Source organism: Ammospiza caudacuta, chromosome 9 (genome assembly GCF_027887145.1).
Source record: "Ammospiza caudacuta isolate bAmmCau1 chromosome 9, bAmmCau1.pri, whole genome shotgun sequence".
Lineage (NCBI taxonomy): Eukaryota > Metazoa > Chordata > Aves > Passeriformes > Passerellidae > Ammospiza > Ammospiza caudacuta.
Window position 1 is genome coordinate 10,289,805 of NC_080601.1, and position 20,768 is coordinate 10,310,572.

The window sequence follows — 20,768 nt, forward strand, 5'->3', positions numbered from 1 at the left end:
AAATTTTTATTTTATTTTTTTTGTCACCATCAGCAGTTAACCTAAAGTAGGAGCTGCTCCATTTCATTATAGGTTAAATGGCTTACTACACAAAACTAGCTGAGAGACGTACAGCGCTAACACTGCATTTTTTTAGTAGCTTTTAAACATGCTCGAAGATCAGTGAAGAAAAAACAATGCAGCATATGTTATTGTTCTGGAATTTTTTTTAATAGAAAGCGCTCCTTTTCAGCATTCCCCCTTCAGTGGAGTCACTTAGACACTTCCAGCTGGTGGCAGGGGATACAGCCATAATACAGCTTTCTCTGTCCCAGCTGTCTTTTTCATTACGTTAAATGCATTACGATGGCTGCACTGCTTTACAAAGGCTCAGGTGCAGGAAGGTATAGGAAGAAATCTGCAACTATGTGTTTTTGTAGTGACTGCAAGCTCCTGCGAGATCTCTGAATCCTGAATGTGTTCCTGGCTCTGGTCACAGATCTCCTTCCAATCACTGGAACATTTGCTGTAAGGGCTGGCTAAAGGTGCCCGAGGAAATCACCTTTTACAAGGGAGCATTGTTGTAAAGGATTTTTAATGCGTTATGGCTCACGCAGCATCACAGTTAAAGAAAAACAGGGATTTAGAAATAAATGCTGAGGAAGAAACTGAGAAAAAAAGAAAACACAGGAAAAGATCCCGGGATCGGAAGAAAAAGGTATCTAGATCTGTGCCAAATTCTGAACAGGGGTTCTTTTGTTTTAATTTTCTTACCTTGCAATTGAAGTATTAAAAGCTTGTTCTTGCCTGTAACTTGGTAGCTGTGGGAGTAATTTGCTAACATTGTAAAATGTCATTTGTAACCATGGCTGTGGGGTTTGCAAAGCAATTGAATGTTTAATTGGATATTAGTTGATTGCAGTGATGATGCAGAAGGTGTGCATTCGTTTCCCACTTATGTTACTGTGATATGAAAACTGTCTGTGAGTTGAAAATAGTTTGTAACCATTGTGTGGGGTTTAATGCTGAGCTTTCTCGTAGGTTTTATAGCAAAGCATAGCATAATAGTTTAGTCTTACATGCAGGTTACTGAAAAGGAATGTGTGTAGAGGCAGATTTTTTTTTTCTTTGTGTTGGGACTGTGTCACATGTTTGGCTTCTGAAACATCCATTTTTGGGATAATGTTACAGAAATAAGGTGTTTCAGTGTTTCTGTTTTTTCCTTAACGGTGAGCTGTTTAACAGAATTGAGCTGTAACAGTCTGGTACTAGCAACTTTCTTTTGTTAGGAAAATACGTGGCTGAGATTACAGAGCCTGGTTTTTCACTGCTGTAGATTTGTCTTAGCTGCAGAAAACCCTTCAGCAAACTAGGATCTGAAAAATTCAGTAGGCACTGCATTGCTCATTGTTCAGGTCCGGAGCCTCTGCGTGATTCCAGGCTTACTGTTTCTCTCTAAGGTATAAAGCAAAATAGTTATGGTTTGTGGCATAATGGCAGATAAAGAGGCCAGCTACTTTGGCAGCTCTGAGGCTGTGTCCTTATAAATGACACCTTGTACTCTGCTCCATGGAAATAAGGCCCTGCCACAATTTCTTGTCTTTGGCTGCATTTCATGATAATTTTTTTCAAGAACATATCAAGGAGCCGGCTGCCTTTAGAGAAACCTGGGCATGTAGTATTTCTGTGTGCCTTTGTGAAATCCCCCTAAGGGGGGGACTGGATAATCTTCATATGCTCAGAGAAGCGGTGCATGTGCTTCCTAAATGACATGTAGATTTCCTCTAACATATGTGCATCTTTTGCTTGGGCGAGAGTCAGCATTTCCCTGCCCTTTTCTCTTTTCCCTCTGCTGTGGCAGTCCTACACCTAATGAAAGGCACTGAGAAACCCACTGCCTTCTGCTCCAGCCTGCACGTTGGGAGACTCTTAACATGCTGCAGTACATTTGCTGCAGCCAGCTACACTGGAGGCATTTTCTCTGTGTCAATGTATAGGCTCTTCTGAATCATCTTCCACGATAAAGGGCAGTATGAAGATAAGTTTCTGTCTTTGAGGTGAATTTTGAGGTGCTACTGTTTGAAAGCAGCCTGAAATAGTGATGTTTTTCTTGGCTGCTGTTTAGGTTATGTGCAGGTTTGTAGTGTTGCTGTCAGGATGGGTTTGCCCCCAGCTGAAAACAACCACAGCAGTTAGGAATTAACTGTAGGAGCTGTCCCCTCAGCCCATATTTACCTATGGCTCGTGAGCTAAAATGTAAAGTCTCTCAGCTGAATCCACTCATGCTGCAGGGAGCCCACGTTGTTCTTGATGTGCTCAAGTTTAACAATAGCATGCCCAACCAGATCCATGCACTGTCTTTGTGTAAGGGAGCTTCCTCACAGCTCGGAATTAGAACAATATAGAAGGGATATGGCAGTGAGAGGCTCTTGATTCAGTGAGGTGAGACAATTGCTTTGTGGACAAAAATGCTTTATTGTTTATACAACACTGCTGTAGAGAGGAAATCTCTCAGCAGCCAGAGTGGCACATGGATAAATATCTGCCTGTTAATCTCAAATATATGGATTTCCCTCAGTGTTTTATTTCTGCATCTTAAGAATAAGAGAGAATAGAGAGCTTTTGCTCCACCAAATGCTTTTTTTTTTTTTTTTTTTGTTCTCCCTCCCTTTGGAATTTGGTAGCTTATTCCAGTTTCTTTCTGAGTTTCCTTAGGACTCTGCAGATTCAGGACAGGTAGAGGCCATCTCTAGTAGGAGAACAGAGCAAAACCCAGCAATTGCTTCACTTAACTCTCATATATTTGGGCATCATTGTCATGTCAAAGCCATGGTTTTGTTACCCAGTACATAGGGCGTAGGAAGTCCAATAATTTGGTTTGCCATTTTGTGCTTTCCTGGCTATTTAAAACATTTTCCCCCCAAATTTTCCACTATGAGTAGTGAGTCACTTCTTGTTCCTCTGCACCACCCACAAGCAGGCAGTACTCGGGGATTTTTTTGTTGATCACATGATACTGCACAAAGCTTACCCTTTGCTTAAGCAGCATGCAGAAATATCCTTTAGAGCCTTCCAATCACTTTGGAACAACAAAGAATGCTAATGTTTCTGGATAATTTATACAGTAAAGAGCCCAAGGCAACCAATGGTTAGAAAGTGAGGCTGGTGGGATCAGCCAGTGTCTTAGTCCCGTGTGATACTAGCAACAGCCATGCTGATTTATGTTCCTGTTTAGTTGGAGGATGGCAGTCTGAGGGGAATATTTCACTGCTTTTGACTGGTTAAGCAATTTACAGTGCAGTAACATTCCTGTGAAGGCTTGCTTTGAGACTTGGATGAGAGAAATGACCTTTTAAAAACACACACAGAACAACAACCTGCGTTTTGTCCCATCCCATTTAATTTCAAGGTGAGATATTTTCAAGTTGCCCCTCTTAGCTCTGTGGAGAGGCTGTGCTTCTGTGCCCTATGGCCCCAGCACACTCCTATTTCCTTGCATTCAGGACATTGCAGGCCTTTGCTGAAGGTTCTCAAAGGCTCAGAGCTTACCTGGCTTAACTCAGGCAAGAGAAAGGGAGAGGGCCAGCAAGTGAAGGATCTGCATTGTACAGGTTTCCCATTTATTCTGTTCAAGTTCATATTACAGCTTCATACAGCTCTGCCTCTGGATGGCTGTGCAGTGTCCTGCACTGAAAATAGTTTGAGTACATCCAAGGGCAGACCTGAGCCTTTAGTGACATCACAGAACAAGGCAAGCCACTCTTAAAAATAAGATTGATAGGATAGCTTGCTTGATACTTGTCAGTGCAGCTCTGTCATGTGTAGTTTTGTTTGTGAAAACTAGAAAATGTTTATCCTATAATAATGTCTGGACAGAAATTGGTTGCTTAGTCAGTGCCTTTCCTAAAATAAAGGTGAAACATCTGAAGGGTTTTTTGTGTGCTCTGTTGGGTACATATCAGAAGAGAAGGACAGGTCTTGGCATACAGTTAATGATTTATGTTTTATACAATATTTAGTAGGACTGAAGTGATTTCCATTTACGTGTAGTGCTCAGGAGCACTTGTGTTCTTTGGGAGCGCAGAATAATTTTATCATAATGCAAAGCCTGGCTGCTGCTGTCCCTGAGATGTTAAAGGCTGTTGCTGTCACAGCCTCTGCTGCTGCAAACTTGTGGGCAGCAGGGAAAGTAATCCATGAGAATGTCACAAATCCTTCTAATTTCATTATAAGGCTCACGGTGTTGGAAGGTTTTACTAAACTCTCAGGTATGCTGCAAAAATTGCCTTGCAGTTTCCTAGTGGAAATGAGTGGAAATGCTGTGTCAGGAATGATCAGCCTGTAGGTGTTGCAGCTGCTTTGAGGAGCTTGTGCATCCTCTGGGCTGGGCTCTGCTGCCAGCTCCAAGGGCCTGGGAGGGATGGCTTGGGCTGCCCAGCCCTGCAGAGCGGGGAGCTCCTCCCAGGGGCAGCAGGACCAGGGAGGGCATCCTCATATCCCACTGGGGGAATCCCACTTTATCCTTTCCCCTCCGCACTCCTGGGGCTGTCAAACGTTTTACAGATCTCTGCCATGTAAAGGTTTTAATCCAAATGGCAATTTTCATGGGCAAACAAGTCTGCCAGTTACCAGGTAAAGCTTTAAACTCAGATAATAAGTGAAAATCCCCATTCTTTTTTTATTTCAAGTAATTTCATTATTTTTAAACAAATCTCAATTAGAGATCTGTTTCATGGCTTCTGAACAGCTGGACTTGAATGCTGTAGGATCTAGATACGCTGAGTATAAGTGATTGTTCTTTCATTTGTGTTAAAGCACAAACCAGGCAGATGTTGTTTTAACATCTGGGAACGTGACCTATAGTAAGGGAAAAGATTGTGTAGATTAAGGGTCTGAAAGAAAAATTGCTAAGTCGGTGATCTTTTCTAAGCGTGAGAAAAATTTCAGTCAAATCCTTGATTTTGGACATGATGCTCTGTCAGAGGCAAATCTAATGAAATAGAAGGGTATTTCTGATAGAGGATTGGGGGCACTGGTGGATGGGATATCTACCAACAATGCTGAATTCTTACAGCATGGAGCTTGGTGGTGAAAGAGTCCTTCTATTCAGCTGGAAAAACAATTCCCTCTTTGAAGATGACCCCTAAAGGAATGAAACTATTCCATTGTTTTGTGTGGGGAGCACTACAGCATCATTTGGAGTGGGCACTGCTCAGCGTTACTCCATTGTTTATAAACCCAGAAAAAAATTTTGCGCCGTTACATTTTTATTTAGCGGGGTTTAGAACATTTACCTTTTCCTTTTCACCTTCCTGGTGCCTCGGGGTTGTGCTGTCACAAGGGATGGCCATTAGTCACTGTGCAAGTGTCAGTTTGGGTTAAAACCTGTGTTGTGCCTAATGCTTCCAGCTTGTGGTGGGAGGGGATGGGCAAGAGCAGGGAGGACCAACTGTGGGCAGCCTCACTGTTAGAGGGAGGTGGCTGCACAGCTGGATTTACAGCTGGACTCTCAGGCAGTGTAAATCAGTACTGCTGCTACTGCCTGCTTGGTGTTAGCACACAGTCTTTTATCCTTCTGGCTTTTCCGCCCAGGCTGGGTTGGATTTTTGGCGAGCTTTGTGTTTTGGGGTGTTTTCTTTTAATTGAGAGTTGAGGGAAGGGGAAAATGGGATGTTCTTGAAAGCAAAAGGAAGTGCAAAGATAGTTAGTGAACAATGATTTAAGAAGAAAAAATATTCTTATATGACTGAGTGTATGAATATTCAACCCTGTGCCAAAAGTCAAAACTCTGCTAATTTCAAGCTCTTAACTTGCCTGAATTGATGGCTTCAGGATAAATGTTGCATACTTTGATGCTATTCCCTTTGGGCATTCACTAAATATTTGTTACTGTGAGCCAAAATACTTGTCAACTAGTGGAACTGACTGAGCTACCTGCTCAAATTGAGTGTTAGACTCATTCAGACCTGGTTTGTCTGGAACGGGGAGCTGAGGGGAGGAGGTGGGTTGAGAATTGGGCTGTTGGTGGATGTGATGGAGCACACGTGGACAGAGGAGACAAACAGAGAAAAAAATAAAGTGTGAGTTGTAAATTGTATTAAAAAGAAAAATTTCTTCTCAGACAAGGCCTGATGTATTCTCACAGTGATTTGCCTGAAGCCCACACAATAGAAGGCTGGATTTGCTGCTGCTCAGAAGTTGGTGCAGGCCACTGTTAGAGTCGTACCAGGGATTTTGTGGCTGAGGAGTGGGACTGGCACAGAGCTGCTGCCTTGTGAGGGCAGAGCATGGAGCCTCCAGGCTTTGATGGGCCCGTGTGCTCCTGTCCAGCTGGAAACCTCTGCAGGCCTTTCAGCACTCTGTAAAATGATCCCTTGATCCCTTCCTGTTGGACTGGGACGTGCTGGGGGGCACTGCAGGTGATGAGCTCAACATCTGGCACAGCTGTCCCAGCTTGTTCCTCACTGGGTGTTACCTAACCCAGGCTATACCCCTGTACCTTAAAGCCAAAACTCCAGGTGCCTTCAGAGGATAATTCAGTGTGTGTGGGGCAAGTTAAAGGAATGCCCTTGTTTTCAAGGTATTGAGTGTTCTCCACCCTTGCAGCTTCAGCTTTGGCCATGTTGCATATCAGGCTTTGCTATCTCTGGTGGATTTTTGGGCTCATATAACACTTAATTTTATTTTTTTTTCTTGTATCTGTTGCCTGGTGTGGTATTTTTGTGGAGTTCTGCTTTGTTAGTGCTCTGCAGGGTGAATAATTTCTGACCACCATGGAAGAGATCAGCTTCTCTTATTTTTTTGAGAGATCACTGTATGGTAACTTGGAAGGGAAATTCAGCATGATATTTCTTAAGTATTTATTCAAAACTAATGTGGAAAGGAGAACTAGATTGAAATAAGAAGATTGTCTTGTTAATTGAAAAGAAAATTCACTCTGGGATGTATTTTATTTTTTTATAAATCATAATTTTGCCAATAAGCTGAAAGCTATGACAATTTAGTAATTATGAATTTGTCACATAGGATTTATTGTACTGAGATTTACACAAGCAGTTGCCTTTGTATTGTGTACCAAAACTAAAACTTTGTTTTGCTTTTTTAGTTGCAGAAAGATAGAGGACATGATCTATTTCATAGCTGCCTTCATCTGAAAACTTTAGACAACCTATGATTTTGTTTTAAAAACCTGAATTATGTATTTTACCCAAAATTTTGTTTGTTCAGCAGTATTCTATTCACAGTTTTGGATTTCACCTTATTGGGCAGCCAAATGCTGTGATATCACAGTTTATTTATAATTTTTAAATCTCAGTTTGAGAAGTCATTTCAGCATCTTTTATTTTTTTCATTGAAAAAATCATACAGAATTAGAATGTACAAGGTAGAAGAGTTCACTTATGTTTCTGATACTGTAGTCCATATTTATCCAATTGAAATCAGTGGGGTTTTATGAAAGAAGTTACATCTTGGTAAAAGTGGTGTATCCATGTCCTGTGATAGCACACTGATGAGTGCAAGCAGGAAATGAAGGTCTGTACCTTAACAGGAATCCAGTGCCCCATCATGGCAAGGTATCCAGACACAAGGTCTCCATTTAGTTCATGGGTGCTATGTTGTATTTCACAGAGCCTGCTGGAGCTGCCTCAGCAACATCTCCACCAGTGCCATTAAGGCTGATGTCTCTGGTCTCCCCATCTCCACCAGGAGCCAGTCAGGCTCCCAGGGGTGCCTGGTGCTTCACCTGTTAAATTCATAATTTAAATTATAAAGACAAACCCCTCTGTGATCTTGTCACTTGCTTCCCTTGTGAAGAAAGGGACACTTGGTCTGGTGGGAGGTGTCCCTGCCCACATCAGGGTGGTTAGAACTGGCTGATATTTATTATATTTCCAACCCAAGCCATTCTGTGATTCTATGGATTACATTCATGTATTCCACACTCATTTGTAATACTCCTGTAAGTGCAAATGCATAGATGAGATAAAGGTGTGATATGTCAGTTGTTTGTATTTTTGAGATACAATTGTTTGTGTTTTTGAAAGCAGTGGGGTATATATGGTTGTTCTGTGAAATGCTGCCAGCTCAGCTCTGAGCTACAGGCCTGTCCTTAACCCTCCAGCCACTGCCTCTTGACCTGAGATGCTTTTAAGTACCCGGCTCTGCTGGAGGAAGAGAGGAGTCAGAGGAAGAGACAGGTAGTTGGGTTGTGAGTGCCAGGAAAGGATTTCCTGGAGCTGCTGAAGAGGCTGTTCTTGCATTATTGTGTTTTCAGAGCAGATCCTTGAACTCTGGTGGACTGTGGGCAGCTGGTAACTGATACAAATCCAAGGACTTGCAGGGTTCCCCAATGGTGAAGAGAAACCACAGGGTGTAGCACAAATACCCCTCTGCACTGATGGTGCTGTGGCCTGTCAGGCTGGGATGGTGCTGTGGTACACAGCTGCTTGTGTGGCATCCTTGTGCTCTCCTCAGTGCTGCTGCCCTCTGCAAGTGCAGGATTTACACACAGCAAAGCTCCTTTAATGCACATGTGGCGTGGGTTTGTGTGTGTGCTGGGGGGAGCTGGGGTCAGCGCCTTGCCTGGGACTCCCCATTTGTGTGTTTTGCACCTGTGCATCCATAGCCCTGAGCTGGGCACCCCCAGAGTGTCCCTGCTTCCCACAGGGAGCCTCCTTCTCTCTTTGGGACCGCCTTCCCTGGGAGAGGTGGCGTGGGCTGCAGGGGTTTCAATCCAGAGGAGCTGTGCTCCCTTTGCAGTGGCTCCAGGAAAGCCTGGCTCAGCCCAGTGCCAGAGCTGCTGGCCAGGCTGGGTCCTTAGGGACAAGCTGTCCACAGAGTTGTTAACTGTTTTCAGAAGTGCTGTGTCTGTGTGAATATCTTGTTTTTCATTTCTGTAATTTACAGTGATTCTGTTGCATTGCTGTCATTGATTGCAAAAAGAATTATAAATCCTGTTTTTAATGAGTGGACAATTTGAAAAGAACAAGTTGTTAAAGCGAAAAGTTTAATGGTCTTTTTGAACTTGTCTCTTTTCCTTTAAAATTCTTCAAATTAAAGTATCACCAGCAGTTTCTGCATCACATTTTTAGTTCACAAACCTCAGAACAGTTCACAAACCTCAGATCAATTCACAAGTCAGTGTGGTTGTTGATATCTAACCTTTCAGTTAGAGCACCCTTGTTCGCATATTCTAAAGAGCATTCCTTAAAGGCAGTATAATAAATAGAAACCATCTGACACTACCCTGCATGTACCCTCTAATAAATGCTACTTTTACCTGCCCTGTTCCTCACTGTTAGAAGACACAGTTATGGAACTCACTTTGTGTTCAGCACATTGGTTTATTTTCTGGTGAATTGTAAATGTCAGGCTGCAGAATAACTCCATCATTGACTTCCCTTAGTTAAACAAGATTTCCACAGTTAGCTGGGCTAACTGTGTTGTCCCTCCCTGTGTTCTCTCCAGATGGGTGAATTTGAGGATGGGCTCCCTGGCCTTCTCTGGGAACTTGCAGAAAAGCAGAGCTGTGCAATATCCATTGGATAGGTGCTCCTTCTGCTCCCCAGCATGAATTTATGGAGCATTTTGCTAACAAAAGGCAGAGGTGGAACTGAGGCACTGACTGTGGTTAGCTACAGTCACTTTTCCAGCATTGAATCAGAGTGTCTTATAAATACAGGCATTCAGGGCTTTAGATGAAATTCCTTCATAGGTTGAATAATTTTATTTTCTCCCACACAGCTTTTTTTTTTTTTTCTTTCTCCCATAATTGCATTGCCACTCTTTCTGGACCCTACTGGGGCATCTCTGAAATCGCAGTCATTTCCCTTTCATTAGTCACTGGCTGAATGGTGAGCATTTGCAGCCATCCCCACAGCTGAATGTACCATTGGCCCATGAGGAAAGAGTGCTCTCAGTGACCTGTTCCCCTGCTCCCTTTGGATTTGTGTGAATGTGGCAATCACCCCTGGTGCTGAGGCTGGTGTTTTCATGCTCAGACTGTAGGAAGAGTGAATGCAGATATTTTTCACAGACAGATTGCTGGCTAGAGCAGGTGGGGGAGCCACGCTGGGCTCGCTGTGCCCAAGGGGATGGATCTCTCAGGGGACAGAGATGTGCACCAAGCTCCTCGTGGTGCAGCAGGTCAGAAAAGAGGCTCAATCTATAAGTGAGTAAATGCAGCATTTTCCTTAAGGGCTGAGGAGGCCTCTCTCAAAACAGGCCCCTTTTTTTTGGCCAGGCAGTAGCAGACGGTATGTTCTGGAGGGTGGCTTCTACAAAACAAAACTCTGAAAAGTTGAAGTATTGCATAGTGAAGTATTGCTGAGAAGTGGGTGGCAAAGGTTTCCTCTATTACATTTTTACCATCTAAGCAGAAAAAAACATCTTCAAGGAGAATTGGTGAAGGTGCTGGATACCTGCAGTCCTAGTTTTTCTTGCCACTTGATTTAATATGAAACCACCACCACTTTGAAGCTGTTAAACATCAAAATTCTGATAACTAAAGACTGCTGTTTTTCTACCAGCCTGAAAAGATTAAAAAGATGTTGAGAGGAAAACATGTCTCATGACAGTGGGTGCACAATCAAAGTTTCTAAGTAGGGCAGCCTGAGGAGCAGCCAACGCTTTTTAACAGTTATGGGAAAGTGTATGTTTTTTGATGTTCCTATCTGATATCTTTCTACCTTTTTTTTGTACTATCAGGCTGTCTGTTTATGCTCAAAGAAGCCTTAATAAATGTTTTGCACACTCAGCACACACTGCCCACATAAAAGAGGAAAAGTATGCCAAATTCCAAGTCATCCAAGCAACAAACATAGAGTAGGGGGTTCACCACTGACTCTTCCAGTTTCATCTTAAACAGTTTATTTCATTGCTGGGCTTTTTGACCATAAAATATCTCCATGATTTTGTGCATTTTAAGGATCTCTTTTCAAATGTCAGATGCTGGCTGTTTTTCTGTTCTTGATATAGAATATATTTTGTGTGTCTTGCATAAGGTTCATGGCTACAAAATACAAAACCCTGTGCAGGATTTAGAATATTTTAATGACCTTTTAGGAGCTGAGTGCTGTCCTGGTGTGTGATCTATTGGCTTTGTCCACAGCTATCAGGAGCATTTTTGCTGGTGTTTTAGCATAATTCTGGAGGAGAAATACATTTTTTTAAAGAATTGTGTGCTTTTTGAAAAGCTTGTGGTGGAGAGGAAGCATGCATGATAACAGTTCTAATTATGGTTCCTGGTATTGAGCATAAATGTCCAATTTACTGTTTTTAATTATACAAAGCTTTTGATTAAAGGCTGTTTTAGAAGGACTGATCATATTAGGTAAGTTGCAGATAGAAACCCATATTGTTTATGAAGATTTTGTAAAACTCTTTGGAATTTTTTCTGTCCCCCACCCAGTATACAGAGAAGTTATCCAAATCCTGGTTTTAGAAGTGCATGTGTTTAATCTAAAACAGCCAAATACAGTGTATTTTATAATGTTGTATGTATCTCCTTGTTGGCCTATGTGCTTGTTATCCTTGAAGCTAAACTCACTGAATTGTGGGTAACTCAGAGGTCCAATTAGCAGAACCACTGAACATATGCAATAAATTCAGCTTGAAAGGCCACATGCACAATCTGCCTTGGGTTGGAAAGCCAAGAGATGCTGTGACCAAACAAGATCCGCAGGGAAGCTGCTCACAATTTTGGCCCTTTGTTCCCAGCAGCAAGGCTGCCCCTTTCTCCTTGTTTACTACCATGAGTCTGCACATGAGCAAACTGGGCTGGTGCACTTTTAAAACCAGTCAGTTTGAGGGAAGATGAGAAAAAATGAGTGAAGGGATTAGAAATAGCCTTGTTGTTGAAATGGGAGCAGCAATGGCAGAGAGGGAAGGAATGACTGAGGCAGCTGACCCAGAAGTTTGGGTTTATTTTGGCTGTAAATAGGTGCTGGAAGATGCACTCCTCATTCTGAGGAGCTCCTCATTAACTCAAAATGTTTTCCCAATGCCAAGTCAGTGGGTGAAACCTGGGAGAGAAGGAAGGAGAATAGGAAGGACAAAGTCAGCAACAATTCACCCTCTGCTGGGGCCTGGGCTCCCAGCCCTGCTGAGTCCAGGGAGGGCTGCAGCTCCTCTCAGGACAGTGCCAGCATCTCTCAGGGGTGATCCTTGCCTGCTAGGGTGGCCAAAGGGACATCTCTGTTCCATGAGAGCATCCTCTGTACTGCACATGAGCGTTGCAGGGCTGCTGCTCTCAGTGCATGGCTGCAGGGGGGCTGCAGTGCTGCTTGTGAGCCCCCCTGCCCTGGCTGGGGGAGGGAGTCAGCCCTCAAGGTGGGCAAAATGACAAAACCCCTCTAGCTGTGGATGGCAGGGTGAGGGATTTAATTGTTTGGGTGGCATCCAAGCGGTTGCATCTGATTAAGTCCTTGAAAAGATAATATCTGTTACCTGGTTGCATGAATTTATACAGGGGTATAGAGCACTGTGCTTTGTCAAGGTGCACATACAAAGAGTTAACCACAAATTAATCAGGGCTTGTCAGGTTTAAGATATTTCTGGTACAGTGTTGAACAGTTAATGTACGCCCACAAAATAGCAATTGTTCCCTAAAATTGTAGTCTGCTAACCAAAATATATTCTTTTTAATTCTTCTTAGGGTGAAAATGAAATTCAGCTTAATGTCTTTCTGTGTGTTTCTTTTTCATTTGCAGTAAAATTTTCTCACATTTTCTTGACAAGTCAAAATCTCTGTCCTAGTTTTTGTAAGAAATGCTCTCTGTGCCTTTCTATTTCCTAGAAAATAGTTGTCCAAATGAGTTTTCTCAGAAAGGAGCAAAGGTCATGCCCCAAAAAGGAAAATTAGGTCACAGATTATATTCATTTTCAAACTTAATAATATCTTAAGGAAAGATTGAGGAAATACACAAAAAGGAAAAATAAAACATGAAGGAGGGAAGCAGGAAGAGATGGGGCAAAGCTAGCCAGCAAAATCCCTGCCAGAGCTTCTGGAGGCTTCTGACTGGAACTTTGCAATGCATTGGGTCCTCCTGTTCATTCAGTTTGGTCTGTTTTAGTTATTCAAAATACCATTTTTTCATAAACATGTGTGCTTTGTAGTGGTAGTTGATTTTGTTAATATCAGTTATTTTGTGCATTTATTGATCAGACCATTCAGTCCCATGCCTTGGATAGTTTTACTAATGCAAACATAAATTAAATATATGAAGCCTTACTAACACAAGGGCTACCAGGAAATGGTTTTATTTCACAGGTAGCCAGCTACTGTGATTCAGTAAATGCCATTGTCTGTGGCTCTTATATTTGATAATTACAGATTAGGGCTGCATAGCTTTAGGGAGCATTTTCTAGCAGTAAAATTTAGGTTTCACATGTAGTGACCTTATTTTGAGTACGTCCTGCTGTTTGGTGAGGAGACCTTGGTGGCTGCTCAGGGGAAGGGTGGTGGCAGGAGAGGACAAAGTCAGAGGGAAATGGGGGGTTTGCATTAACCAGCCTCAGGATGACAAGATACACGTGTTGGAAAGGGCACACCACAATGCTTAGTAGCTGACAAATAATTATGTAGGATTTTGGACTGCCCTCTGTGCTGAGAAAGGGATGAGCTGTTTTCAGGGAGACTCTGCTGGTACTGGATGCCAACAGTGCAGTCAGGCGAGCAAGCCTGCTCCTTCAGCCTTGCACTGTTCATGTACTGCTGATGTGTTAGAGAAAGGTTTTCTTCACTTCTGATTATATTAAGAACATCAGGGCTTCACTTTAAAAGGTGCTGCAGGCCTCCTTAGTCTGGTTACATTGCACTTGGAATTTTCAAAAACCTGACAGCCATGAGCCGGGGTATTGTTGCCTTTCCTGGGTGATGCTGGCAAAGGCAGTGGGAGTGCACATGGGAGTCCACACTGGCAGCACAGCCTGCAAAATGAGGGGAATTCTCATCAGAAAGGGAGTACTTAAACCTTTCCCTCTAGAAAACCCTCTATTAGAGCAAGGAAAACTTCTCTTTGCTTTTAAAACCCTCTAGCTGCTGAAGATGTTTGTGCTATTGCAGTTGAAGTGCATGGGAGAAAATGATGCTGTGTGCTAGGCATAGGTTTTGGGTTTTAGAAAACAATCATTTTGCAACTAGATAGATTGATCAGCTTTATGTGTTTAGTTGATAGCAAAGAAAAGCTTTGGGCAGCTTCTGGTTTTGAAATATTTCGTTTTTACTTCTACTTTCAGACAGAAAAGCAGCTGGTGAAAAGGTGCACTGTTGTTTCTCAGAGCTCACAAATGACTAAGCAAAGTGCATTCTGTCTTTGCTTTTGTTGTCATGGGTCTGGTTAGTCAAAAGTGCCAAATATTCTGGCTCTAATCCAGCCAAGTTCCTAAGCCTGCACTCAAGCCCATTTGTAATTGGGGTGAGTACAGAGGCAGCACTGAGTACTTAAAGCTGAGACCAGTCTGGAGTGATGTTTGATTACCTTATCAGAAGAGGGAGTTGTCAGGAGGAAAGGTCCATCCTGAAATGCTCTGGGTATCCCAGCTCTGAAGGATGTGTGTGAGCACCCAAGAGCTGGAGTTGACATCATTTACCTTGACTAGTAGATGGAAATCTGATAAATTCAAAAACTTGGTATTTCAAAGACATTATTTTCTTCATAGACACGTTTTGAAAATCGGTGTTACCAATATTTGTACATTGGTGGTCAAACACTGTGAGAAAACCCTGAAGACAAAAACAGTGATAAGTCCATTATATATGGCATGGAAGGCCACCTAGCACTAAGTCACAGTTGAAAATTTCATTCTTTTTATTGATATAATCATGCTTATTAAGCAGGTAATTAACTCATTATATGGATAGTGTTACAGAGGTATTAATCCTATTTGTAAAGTGTAAGTGTATAAATTCTCCTTTGGGTAGTTAAGTAAATAGTCGTAGTTTAGTAGTTAGTTTGTATGCCACATACAGCTGTAAATTTGGAAGATACTGGCCAATGCCTAGCAGCTAATTCAGGCTGATTTTTTCAGCTAAGAGATTCTTAATTTGAAAAATATAGAGTTTAATATCCTCAAAGTCACAAATTTAGGCTCAACAAAGCATTTAAGTCAATAACAAGATGAACATATTCTGGAAAAGTATGAAGAAATGAACACCAAACTAAACAACCCATAAAATGCTGATTAAGTTCTGAAAACTAAAAGTTCCATCACTTAACAGCTTTCTTTTGACTTATTGAACCATAGGATTTTTTGTTTGTTAATTTTTTTCTGTTTTGAAATTTCTTTGCAAGTGAAAATTTTGATTACATGTCATTTAAATTCAGAGAGGGATTGCTGAAATAATTTTTGTGTAATCTGGTGGGGTTTTTTCCTGGATTTTTTTTTTATTGCTGTGAGCAAAGGGAGCCTTTTCAATCACTCATGCTGCTCTCTTTGTGACAGCCCTTCAAATACATCATGACCTGATAGCAAAATCAGCCTTGTGCAAAGTATTAAGGATCAACTTACCCTAAGTCTGCAAGTGAAATGAAACCTGAGCCCAAGGTGATTGCATTAAGCATGTGCTGTCATTCTTGTCACATCTGTGTTCTGGAGACTCAAAAAGCAGTAAAATGGTTAAGTATCAGTGATATTTAGAAGAGTGTGTTCTTGGTGACATTGCACAAGTAGAGCTCATCTTGTAAAGCAAATTAATTTTCCAAAGTGTTTTCCCAAATCCAGGGGTGAACCATGAACATCTCCATTATCATTAATACAGGCATTTCACGCTGTGTGCTCCTCCAGCCCAGTGCTGTTCCATTCAGCACTCACTAATTACAAGTCACTGAAATCTGGGCTGCCTGCTGACCTGGGGTGAATTATGCATCTGCAGGTTCAAGGTCCTTCACCTTCCCAGCCCCTGAGGGGAAGGCTTTGTACAGAGGTGGATGTCAAGGGGAGGCCAAGGGTGCAGAAAAACACATCAGTTCTGCAGGCAGGTTGATTTACATTTGTGTGTTTCCCTTATTTCAAGATAATAGACACTTTTTTTTTTGTGCTTTGAAACCTTTTAGACACTGATTGAGGTCAATGGAATCAAACTTAAGATGGCGAAGAAGACTGTTTAAAATCACAGCTATTATCTATTTTAATTTTCTCTGCTGGAGTGTACCCCAAAACATTCATTATGTGGAGGGTATAATCTCTGAACAAATGACATGGTGGAATTAATGAACAATTAACTATGATCATACGTTATAAACAGAGCTGATTAGAATCCACACATGCCTGGGCTTTAGAAAGACTGTTTTATGACTCTGCTTTGTGTTGCTGAGATAGGACCACACAGCTCTCATTTCTTATTCATTGTGTGAGCATAACATCATTTCCTCTGAGGTAAGGCTACATCTCTTAGTTTTCATGGCAACCAAACAAAGAATTAATCTCATCTTCAACTTACTATGTGTGGGGAGGGTAGGGGAGAGGAAAATAATGTGTTTTCCTCATATCCATTTGTCTAATATGCTGAAGTTATTGACTTCCTCCTATAACCTGGAGACCAATATCCCACATGTGATAAATCAGAGTATTATCTTCAAAGCTGGAAGAAAGGGAGTGTCTGTCCCCAGTAGCTGCAGCTGCATAGTGGTGAGTGCAGCATGGAATGCAGTAACTGCACTGTGCAATTTACTGTCTTCATTAAGTCAGACGAGAGTCAGGTGAACTGTATAAACTCCATCTGAATTCACAGTGGGCTCCTTGCGTGCTATTTACACTTCTTCCCTCTCTCTTTATTTAACTTCCACATGTAGATGTTTAATAAGAGAATACCATTAGAAACTAGGATGCTTTCAAAACCATCATGTCAGATACTGTGATTGTGAGTATTTTTAACCTTAAAGAGAAGGTGCTTCTGGCATTTTAAAATAGAAGCAAGCCCTAGGCTTCCCTAATGTCATTGGGGACAGGCGAGGATTTGTTTCAGGAGCTGCAGTGCAGCAGCAGGCAATGACTGGACACACAGCTTGATGATTTTGCATCACACAAAGGCACTGGCTTCCCTCTTGTTGCCACACTGCTCTGATCATCCTGAAAAGTGAGACAAAAGAAGTGGCCGACTGTATGCTGACCTTCACTGTAGGAGCAGAAACCCTTCATTATTCCATCACAATACTCGATACCCTCAAGGGTGCAATGCATTTAAAACTGGGAAATTTCACTTGCAGGAAGCAGGCATGCAAAGTTTCCATTACATAAGGAGAGGTGGAGTTTTACACGTGTACTCTGTGTGTATCTGTGCTTCTCAAAATATGTATGCTTCAGGGATGCTTAAACGGTAACTTAAAGAAGAGTTCTTTAGTCAGAGACCATTATTATCCGAATAATTTGTTTTCAAGGGATAAAAAGTTGTTTCTGAAGTAGGAACAGGTCAGTCAGGTGCAGCACTGTAAGTGGGGGAATGGTTGGTTTGAATTAAACAAAGATGTGTTCAAATGGTGCTTTTCATATGCCTAACATGCTTTTTGAGTGTTCTCCACCAGTAGCATTCTGTGCTGATGGGGGCTACCTGCCAAACAGTAAATAAGTGGTCTGGAGGGCTTTTAGCAAAACCCTCAGAATTCTGAGGCCGTTCATGTTCATGACATGGACTGTTGTACTACAGGCTTTGGTGTGTCTCCTTTGCAAGGGTGAATGTGGAGGGTGTTAAATCTGTGTGCATTTGTGCAGGCTCTCAGCAGTTCTGGAGCTGGAGATGCAGAGCCTTCAACCAGAGACTGGCAGTGAGTGTAAAGTGGGACTGTGGTCCTGTTTGCAGGTCACAGAGCACAGTCCTCAGCTGGACATCACGAAGGGAACACTGCAGATCAGCTGCAGAGAGCTGTGGGGGTGCCTGGCTCTCTGTGTTCAAGCAGGAGGGAAAAAGTGTAACAGGCTGAGATGGAGGTCCAGGGGAGAGCAAGAGTATACATGTACAGGAGATAGCAGGTTTGTCCTTCTTGGCTTTTGTGCAGGCTTTGTCCTTCTTGGCTCTTTCAGCTTTCCCCAGACTGGAGAAGAGCAGCTCCCTGGGCCTGGAATATCCCCTCCCACCTGCTCACTTTTAGAGCTGCTTGGCTGTTGGCTGCCCCGTCTTGAGCAGATTTACAGTTTCTGACAGTGGTTGTCGATGTCAGAAGTTGCCATTAGAAAGGATTTTTTTTACCTTCAGTGGGAGTGACAGTGAGATTTTGTTCTCCCATCTCACAGTATCAGGGAGTTCCAAGGCAGTGAGATTTGAGAGTTTAACACTCAGGGATGGAAGGCTTATCCTCGTTGGTGTCTGGAGTTCCAGAGCTTAATGGCTTGGCAGTGATTTGCTTTTAGCTTTAGAGTTCACTACTTCTCTTGTTTCTGTGGTGGATCATGCAGGCATCAGAACTTTAAAGCTCAGTCATCTTTGTTTCCACAAACTTGATTGCAATTTTGGCCCCAAAAGTAATTGTGAAAGAGACCTGTGAGTTTCAAAATCTGACCCTAAAAGTCATGTTGCTGTCAAGTCTCTGAGCTTTAGCATTAAAATATTTTAACTTCCTCTCAAGAAGAAACTGAAGAAGAGCTGGTTGGTGAAGCTTTTGCTGCACACAAATAAGGAATCACAGCATCAGCAACATCCAAGTGTGGCTGGATGGGGTGGGCTGACTAACCAGGAGGTTTGACCTCCAGAGAAAGCTGCAGTTATAGATGAAAACTCTCCCAGCAGTACTGACAAGTGCAGCAGGGCTGACGACAGGCATAGATTCTTAGGATTTCACATTTCATGGAGAGCAAAGTGAATGCTACCAGAGGCTGACTTTTACCAATGCTTTCCACTTTCCTCCTTCTTTCCTCCATCACACTGAACATATGTTGGGTACTTTTCTATGTAAGAGTTGACCATATGCTGAACAAGTCCTCTAGGAATGGCTTTCAGAGTGCCAGAAAATGGTCTGCTGTGGCAAATTGACAGGTACACTAATGCTATTATCCTTTAATGATGTTTTAACATAAGCAGAGATTTGAAGAAGGAGGCCCTGAGGTTTCTTAACAGTGGTACAAGAAAAGAAACAATCATGAGCAGTGGTTCAAAAATTCCCCCCAGCTCAGGTAATTTCTAGTAAAGAAGAGGAGAGTTTAGGCTTAATTTGTTTTTATGTTGGATCTTATGCATGTGTTGACCTGTTGGTTTGAAAGGAGTGCTACAAGATTCAGCTCTGTTAATGGTTAATCTCTCACCTCTTTTGGTTCGGAAGCAAATAGTTCCATGTCTAAGAGAAACAGACCCTAGTGAGCAGGTTTATCCCATTTAATGTTTCAAGGAGGAGGAGTTAAGAGCTTTCCATTTAAATCTAGCAGCAAGCATACCCATGGGCAGGAAGAATCAGAATAGCTGGACACAAAGATTTCTTGTCATTATTTAGAATCAATTGGAATGATTTCTTTGAACACATATATTTTGCTTATAGAGAAGGTATGTTAGTTGCTTGCAGACAGAAGTCTGTGTATGAAAAAGAATCAATACAATTTAATTTCAGTTGCATCCTCTTTTGATAATGCACACTAACATTTCTCCAAGGGAACAAGTGATTCCAGGGTTCCTCAAAGAAGAAAATTGTGTAGGTGGGGTTTTCTTGCAGTATCATAAGAAAGCACCCTTCAAATGGAAGCTTTTGAGTGTATATATAGCATAGCAGTAAAAGCAGAGACATTCCTGTGGGTGAGCAAATATAAACTCCTAAAGACTACAGAAACTGAAAATGAAAGCAGCAAATTAATCTAGAAACCTTTCTGCTCTGCTCCTGATCTGGCCCCAGGTCTTCACAGTAATTAGAGGAAAGAATGATTTCTGCGTTTTTTTTTGCTTTGGTTTCTTTGTTGGTTTATTCATTTTAGAATGAAAGAGGAGGATTTTGAATTATTGCCTGATGTGCATTGCACAGATAACATGTTATTTGTTGCCTGTGGCTTCTCAGGAGACTGAGCAGAAAGTAGGAATAAGTAGCACGTCTTGGGAGACCACTCTGGCTGCAGAACTGTTGTGAAATTCAGCACATTGCCAGTGTTGTGGCTGTTCATTGTTTGTTTGTTCAGCTTGGGGTTTTTTTTTAAAACTAAATTAGTAGAACTTTTCTTTACAGGGTTGAGTCTTACTTTTCACCTTTACGTTAGTGCAATATTCAGTTCTCAATATCTCAATAAGCATTGTAAGTCTAAGGCAAGCCATAATATTTATACTCCTTTTGAGAGTTAGCTTTAGCCAGATTTTTTGAAATGGTAGATGTTTTTCATGCACAAATGTCCATCATAACTTGTCTGAGTTTACATGTACGTGTGTGTGCACACACTGAAGTTATTGGGTACCCTCTATAGTTACTGCAGAATGCCAATGAAATGGCACAGCCACCATGACACAGAAAGAGTATTAAATATTTTTCACCACTAGATTAAATTTCCCAGCATTTCTTCTGCAGTGATTCCTGCCCTGATAAAATGAATAGCTCATCAACACCTCAGTAAACATCAACTGCAGCCTGCAGCTTTATTTGTCCATCATTAAACAATTGACAATGCATTCAGTATTCCAGCCCAGCTGATCATGAGATAAAGTGTGACTAAAAAGTAGATCATCTGGTGGCTGCTGCAGTGTTTGGTGGGACACAAAGGGCTCCTCTCTCCTCCCCAGCTTGCCCGTGCAGCTCCTGCACAGCCAGGGAGCTGTGCGTGCCTGCTTGGGGCACGCTGCTGTGCCTGAAACACTCGCCCCATTCCATCAGTGACATCAGCTGGGCAGT

The 20,768-nt window shown here is 42.1% G+C and overlaps 1 protein-coding gene across 2 annotated transcripts in view; it reads left to right on the plus strand.

Moving 5' to 3' along the window:
* Positions 1-520: 520 nt before the first annotated feature.
* Positions 521-20,768, plus strand: part of ANK3 (ankyrin 3) — a 189,704-nt gene continuing 169,456 nt past the window's right edge. For both annotated transcript variants that reach the window (XM_058810081.1, XM_058810082.1), the window contains exon 1: positions 521-697. In XM_058810081.1, the coding sequence (XP_058666064.1) occupies positions 584-697 (114 nt within the window). In that variant the 5' untranslated portion in view covers positions 521-583. The remainder of the gene's footprint in view (positions 698-20,768) is intronic.